At 45.1% G+C, this 7,500-nt stretch overlaps 1 protein-coding gene across 2 annotated transcripts in view; it reads left to right on the forward strand.

The window, feature by feature from the left end:
* lnpep (leucyl/cystinyl aminopeptidase) overlaps window positions 1-7,500 on the forward strand; it is a 50,366-nt gene that overhangs the window by 36,645 nt on the left and 6,221 nt on the right. For both annotated transcript variants that reach the window (XM_080766528.1, XM_080766529.1), the window contains exons 11-17: window positions 31-144; window positions 1,890-2,021; window positions 2,450-2,581; window positions 2,986-3,238; window positions 3,782-3,965; window positions 4,894-5,050; window positions 7,368-7,500. The exon at window positions 7,368-7,500 is cut by the window's right edge and continues 52 nt beyond it. In XM_080766528.1, the coding sequence (XP_080622654.1) occupies window positions 31-144; window positions 1,890-2,021; window positions 2,450-2,581; window positions 2,986-3,238; window positions 3,782-3,965; window positions 4,894-5,050; window positions 7,368-7,500 (1,105 nt within the window). The remainder of the gene's footprint in view (window positions 1-30; window positions 145-1,889; window positions 2,022-2,449; window positions 2,582-2,985; window positions 3,239-3,781; window positions 3,966-4,893; window positions 5,051-7,367) is intronic.

Consider the following 7,500-nt stretch of genomic DNA (forward strand, 5'->3'; position numbering starts at 1 on the left):
ACCTGGTGACCAAGGTGTTTTATTCCCCAGTGGTTTGGTAACCTGGTGACCATGAGCTGGTGGAACGACCTGTGGCTGAACGAAGGCTTTGCGACCTACATGCAGTACACGTCCCTGCAGGAGGAGTTCCCTGAGCTGGACATCGTGAGTTACTCTCTACTAGACCTGTACGTGCCCGTCGCAGTCGGCCACTCTTCTGTGTGAAGAGGGCAAACTGACTGACTGTGAAAAGTGGAATGGTTAAGTGGGCTAATCAATTGGCAGGTGTGAGGTTGCCGTGGCAGTCAATTGGCTGAGGCAGAGGCTGGAAATTGCACAGGTGAGGGGATTTAGGCTGATTAGGCCCACTGGCAGAGCCTGACCAGAGCCTTTTGTGGTGATTCTGGAGAACCGTGGGTCCGACCGACTCGAGGCCGTGCACTGCACTCCCTGCGGAGGTGTGGAACGTTTGTGTCGAATTTGGGGCGAACGGTTCTCGAGTTACGTGCATTACACACACGCACGCACACACGCAGACAGAGACTGTTTTAACCCAACATGGTGGGTTGTTTTTAGGGTAACGTGTTCAGGTCTTTAACCCAACATGGTGGGGTGTTTTCAGGGTAACGTGTTCAGGTCTTTAACCCAACATGGTGGGGTGTTTTCAGGGTAACGTGTTCAGGTCTTTAACCCAACATGATGGGGTGTTTTCAGGGTAACGTGTTCAGGTCTTTAACCCAACATGGTGGGGTGTTTTCAGGGTAACGTGTTCAGGTCTTTAACCCAACATGGTGGGGTGTTTTCAGGGTAACTTGTTCAGGTCTTTAACCCAACATGGTGGGGTGTTTTCAGGGTAACTTGTTCAGGTCTTTAACCCAACATGGTGGGGTGTTTTCAGGGTAACGTGTTCAGGTCTTTAACCCAACATGGTGGGGTGTTTTCAGGGTAACGTGTTCAGGTCTTTAACCCAACATGGTGGGGTGTTTTCAGGGTAACGTGTTCAGGTCTTTAACCCAACATGGTGGGGTGTTTTCAGGGTAACGTGTTCAGGTCTTTAACCCAACATGGTGGGTTGTTTTCAGGGTAACGTGTTCAGGTCTTTAACCCAACATGATGGGGTGTTTTCAGGGTAACGTGTTCAGGTCTTTAACCCAACATGGTGGGGTGTTTTCAGGGTAACGTGTTCAGGTCTTTAACCCAACATGGTGGGGTGTTTTCAGGGTAACGTGTTCAGGTCTTTAACCCAACATGGTGGGGTGTTTTCAGGGTAACGTGTTCAGGTCTTTAACCCAACATGGTGGGGTGTTTTCAGGGTAACTTGTTCAGGTCTTTAACCCAACATGGTGGGGTGTTTTCAGGGTAACTTGTTCAGGTCTTTAACCCAACATGGTGGGGTGTTTTCAGGGTAACGTGTTCAGGTCTTTAACCCAACATGGTGGGGTGTTTTCAGGGTAACGTGTTCAGGTCTTTAACCCAACATGGTGGGGTGTTTTCAGGGTAACGTGTTCAGGTCTTTAACCCAACATGGTGGGGTGTTTTCAGGGTAACGTGTTCAGGTCTTTAACCCAACATGGTGGGGTGTTTTCAGGGTAACGTGTTCAGGTCTTTAACCCAACATGGTGGGGTGTTTTTAGGGTAACGTGTTCAGGTCTTTAACCCAACATGGTGGGTTGTTTTTAGGGTAACGTGTTCAGGTCTTTAACCCAACATGGTGGGGTGTTTTCAGGGTAACGTGTTCAGGTCTTTAACCCAACATGGTGGGGTGTTTTTAGGGTAACGTGTTCAGGTCTTTAACCCAACATGGTGGGGTGTTTTTAGGGTAACGTGTTCAGGTCTTTAACCCAACATGGTGGGTTGTTTTTAGGGTAACGTGTTCAGGTCTTTAACCCAACATGGTGGGGTGTTTTCAGGGTAACCTCTTCCTGTCCGTGAGGTTCCGGTCGATGGACAAGGACGCCCTGAACTCGTCCCACGCTGTGTCGACGTACGTCAACGCCCCGGAGCAGGTGGCCGAGATGTTCGACTCGGTGTCCTACGAGAAGGTCTGTCTGTCTGTCTGTCTGTCTGTCTGTCTGTCTGTCTGTCTGTCTGTCTGTCAAAGGACCTCCATGGATGCGCCCCTCTAGGGATCCTCTCTCTCTCTCTCTCTCTCTCTCTCTCTCTCTCTCTCTCTCTCTCTCAATTCAATTCAATTCAATTCAATTCAATTAGCTTTATTGGCATGAATGTAGTAGCTACAGTATTGCCAAAGCATGAAGTTCAACAAAAGAACCAAACTAAAATAAAATAAATACAAAATATAACAGAAAACAAGCAAATAGAACATTCATTTTCACAATACAATATGAAAATACTGTCAAAATGTACAGTATTAAATGTGTCCGTGGTGTGTCGAGATGGTTCGTGTCAAGATAATAGTCACATTGTGTATATCTTTTTCTCTCTCTCTCTCTCTCTGTATTCTCTATAGGGAGCGTCCATCTTGTTGATGCTGAATGCCTCTCTACCAGGCAGACAGTTTGAAAAGGGAATCATCCAATACCTCAACGACTTCAACGGCTCCAACACCGTGACTGAAGACCTGTGGAACAGCATCACACAGGTACCGTGTGTGTGTGTGTGTGTGTGTGTGTGTGTGTGTGTGTGTGTGCGCGCGTGTTGATTTTGTCTACTGCAGTCTGAAGAATTTTCTTCGAAGGACTATCTTTTTTCACTGATAAAAACTAAGCTACAATGACTAAAAGTATGGCTAAATATCTCTCTCTCTCTCTCTCTCTCTCTCTCTCTCTGTGTGTGTGGGTGTCTCTCTCTCTCTCTCTCTGGGTGTCTCTCTCTCTCTCTCTCTCTCTCTCTCTCTCTCTCTCTCTGTGTGTGGGTGTCTCTCTCTCTCTGTGGGTGTCTCTCTCTCTCTCTCTGTGTGTGTCTCTCTCTCTCTCTCTCTGTGTGTGTGGGTGTCTCTCTCTCTCTGTGTGTCTCTCTCTCTCTCTCTCTCTCTCTCTCTCTCAGGTGGACGTGTCCCCTCACAGACGGAGCGTGTCGGACATGATGAGAACGTGGACTCTTCAGAAAGGCTTCCCATTGGTCACCGTCAGCAGGAACGCCGGTCATGTGACCCTGACCCAGGAGCCCTTCCTGCTCAACGCGGACAACGCCACGCGCGCCCCCGCCAGCCTGTGGCACATTCCCGTCACGTACGTGACGGACAACTGCAGCCTGGCCCCCGAGTGCAGACAGAACGTCACTCTGACCTCTAAGACAGGTAGGGTCACGTCACGTCACGTCACGCCCCAAATATGGTAACGGGTTCATGATTTTTTCAAAAATAGCAGATCTACAAGCTTGTAGCGCGGCACTCGGTGCCGCACTATGAGCTTGTAGATCTGCTATTTTTCAATAGTTAAAGTATAACATAATGCTTAAAACACCAATAGGGGGGTTCCCTTTTCCATCTCGCCCCCACTACTCTAGCAAATAACAAACATGATTCATGTTGGTGATTATCATATAAAAGTCAAATCATCGTGTTTGTGTTCGCATAAACAGACAAAGCTGAGCATAGGAGGTGCTAAAGAATGTTCGCTTTAGAAATATATAACCATATATACAGTATATTCAAAGATTTGAAAATACACATTTTCACTTCATTTTTGTCAAAAATGATCTACAAACTGAGTTTGCTATTTCTGAATAGCCAAAGTATAAAATATGTCTAAAATCTAAAATGAACCGGTGTGTGCTCCCAGGTGGAATTACTCTTTCCGTGTGTGTGTGTGTGTGTGTGTGTGTGTGTGTGCGCTCACAGGGGAACTGAAGCTCGCGGACAACGTGCGCTGGTTGAAGCTGAACTACAGGAACACAGGTTACTACATGGTGGACTACAAAGATGGTGGCTGGGCGTCACTCATCAGCGCTCTGAACGCCAGCAAGGACGTCCTGTCCAGTGAGGACCGCGCCTCCCTCATCCACGACATGTTCTCTCTGTCCAGGTAGCGCCACCTACTGGTTCAACATGTTCTCTCTGTCCAGGTAGCGCCACCTACTGGTTCAACATGTTATCTCTGTCCAGGCTAGGAGGAGCCCTCTTGCCTCAAAGTGGCCTTTCCCTCAAAAAGAAAAAAGTTATTTTTATTATTTATTTTTTTAGTCCACATTTAGGGCTTATCTGGGGGGCCATTAAGGGCTTATGTGGGGGGGCAATAAGTGGTTATGTGGGGGGGCATTAAGGGCTTATTTGGGGGGCCAATAAAGGCTTGGGGGGGCAATAAGGGCTTATGTGGGGGGCAAATAAGGGGTGGGGGCCATTGAGGGCTTATGTGGGGGGCCAATAAGGGGTGGGGGGCCATTAAGGGCTTATGTGGGGGGCCAATAAGGGGTGGGGGGCCATTGAGGGCTTATGTGGGGGGCCAATAAGGGCTTCTGGGCACTTTTCTGGGGTTTGAGCCCCTGCCCCATCAGTGCTCTCTGCACTAATCTCTGCATTAATCCAGATTTAATACTACTAGTCCTTACACCTCATTCTCCCATGTTAACAACGGGAGACATGATTAAATCTACCGTTACTAGCGACTGGACAGCGGGGGGCCGTCTAACACATGATCTTTTCTTAGAATTTGACAGGATGATTTAGATCGAGTTATTAACGTTTTATTAATTTTGGTCTCGTCGGCTAAACAGGGGGGGGGGGGGGGAGCATTTTTGATGACATCCCACTGTTGCGCAACATCGAATGTTACGCAACAGGAGCTCCCAGGCTGTGGAGCGATGTGATTGGTTTTGATATCATCAATCTCCATCCTGGGCATCAGAGTGTACTAATTACAGGACGGAGACCTCCGTCTGGGGCCCTTAAACTGTTTAACAGATGTATCTGCTCTCTCTCTCTCTCTCTGTGTCTCTCTGTGTCTCTCTCCCCAGGCTGGGGCGTGTGTCGTTCCGTCAGGTCCTGGCTCTGTTGGAGTACGTCAGATCGGAGACGGAGACCCCCCCGCTGAGCGAGGCCTTGTTACAACTCAACTCTCTGTACCGTCTGCTGGAGAAGAGGCAGGAGATGGAGCTACTGGCTCGCATGAAGGTACGTTACTCTGTACCGTCTGCTGGAGAAGAGGCAGGAGATGGAGCTACTGGCTCGCATGAAGGTACAACTAGTTACTACTAGGGATGTCCCCATACACTTTTTTCGTTTTCTGATCCGATACCACAATTTCTGTGTTAGCCGATACCGAATACCGATACCAGAGAATAATTTTTATTTAAATTATATTTTTTATCCCACGATTTTGTAACCCATTTTTCACCCCTGTGTCAATCATCTACTGTGATCCTGGACTCTACACACCCTCCGCCAACATGGGGAGAGCAACGGACTTGAACTCATGCTTCCTTCATGCTTGAGTGTCCAAGTTGCTCCTTTACACCTGACAGGGGGGAGTTTCCCTGGTTGGACGTAGTGCGTGGAAGGAACACGTTATTCCAACCAGTTCCTTTCCCCTCCATCAGGCGCCCCGGCCGGCCAGGGGGAGGCAGTTTAGAGACCAGGATTACTGCATGTTTTTGTGAGGGTACCTACCCTAGGGGACACAGGGAGAACATGCAAACTCCACACAGAAAGGCCCCTTCGCCAACCCCGCCTTCGGGGTTATAATGATACTTGCAGTTTGGGCAACTGGAAAGCAAACTGGACTAATCTAAATCTAGGTTTCTAGCGGGCTTCGTGTTAAAGTTATAACGGTGTGTTACTTTCTATGTCTATTCTAAGGTGAAGATGCAGTATCTCTTTGTTAAAGTTATAACGGTGTGTTACTTTCTTTGTCTATTCTAAGGTGAAGATGCAGTATCTCTTTGTTAAAGTTATAACGGTGTGTTTCTATCTCTATTCTAAGGTGAAGATGCAGTATCTCTTTGTTAAAGTTATAACGGTGTGTTTTCTATGTCTATTCTAAGGTGAAGATGCAGTATCTCTTTGTTAAAGTTATAACGTTGTGTTTCTATGTCTATTCTAAGGTGAAGATGCAGTATCTCTTTGTTAAAGTTATAACGGTGTGTTTCTATCTCTATTCTAAGGTGAAGATGCAGTATCTCTTTGTTAAAGTTATAACGGTGTGTTTCTATGTCTATTCTAAGGTGAAGATGCAGTATCTCTTTGTTAAAGTTATAACGGTGTGTTTTCTATGTCTATTCTAAGGTGAAGATGCAGTATCTCTTTGTTAAAGTTATAACGTTGTGTTTCTATCTCTATTCTAAGGTGAAGATGCAGTATCTCTTTGTTAAAGTTATAACGGTGTGTTACTTTCTATGTCTATTCTAAGGTGAAGATGCAGTATCTCTTTGTTAAAGTTATAACGGTGTGTTTCTATCTCTATTCTAAGGTGAAGATGCAGTATCTCTTTGTTAAAGTTATAACGGTGTGTTTCTATCTCTATTCTAAGGTGAAGATGCAGTATCTCTTTGTTAAAGTTATAACGTTGTGTTTCTATCTCTATTCTAAGGTGAAGATGCAGTATCTCTTTGTTAAAGTTATAACGGTGTGTTTTCTATGTCTATTCTAAGGTGAAGATGCAGTATCTCTTTGTTAAAGTTATAACGGTGTGTTTCTATCTCTATTCTAAGGTGAAGATGCAGTATCTCTTTGTTAAAGTTATAACGGTGTGTTTTCTATGTCTATTCTAAGGTGAAGATGCAGTATCTCTTTGTTAAAGTTATAACGGTGTGTTTTCTATGTCTATTCTAAGGTGAAGATGCAGTATCTCTTTGTTAAAGTTATAACGTTGTGTTTCTATGTCTATTCTAAGGTGAAGATGCAGTATCTCTTTGTTAAAGTTATAACGGTGTGTTTCTATCTCTATTCTAAGGTGAAGATGCAGTATCTCTTTGTTAAAGTTATAACGGTGTGTTTCTATGTCTATTCTAAGGTGAAGATGCAGTATCTCTTTGTTAAAGTTATAACGGTGTGTTTCTATCTCTATTCTAAGGTGAAGATGCAGTATCTCTTTGTTAAAGTTATAACGTTGTGTTTCTATGTCTATTCTAAGGTGAAGATGCAGTATCTCTTTGTTAAAGTTATAACGTTGTGTTTCTATCTCTATTCTAAGGTGAAGATGCAGTATCTCTTTGTTAAAGTTATAACGGTGTGTTTCTATCTCTATTCTAAGGTGAAGATGCAGTATCTCTTTGTTAAAGTTATAACGGTGTGTTTCTATCTCTATTCTAAGGTGAAGATGCAGTATCTCTTTGTTAAAGTTATAACGTTGTGTTTCTATGTCTATTCTAAGGTGAAGATGCAGTATCTCTTTGTTAAAGTTATAACGTTGTGTTTCTATCTCTATTCTAAGGTGAAGATGCAGTATCTCTTTGTTAAAGTTATAACGGTGTGTTTCTATCTCTATTCTAAGGTGAAGATGCAGTATCTCTTTGGGGAGCTGATGGCCAGCCAGACGTGGGGAGAGGAGGCCAGCGTGTCCAGACAGGAACTGCGTTCTGCTCTGCTGGAGACGGCCTGCAGTCTGGACCTCGACAACTGTACCC

This window comes from Protomyctophum bolini (assembly GCF_963924005.1).
Source record: "Protomyctophum bolini genome assembly, chromosome: 6".
Classification (NCBI taxonomy): domain Eukaryota; kingdom Metazoa; phylum Chordata; class Actinopteri; order Myctophiformes; family Myctophidae; genus Protomyctophum; species Protomyctophum bolini.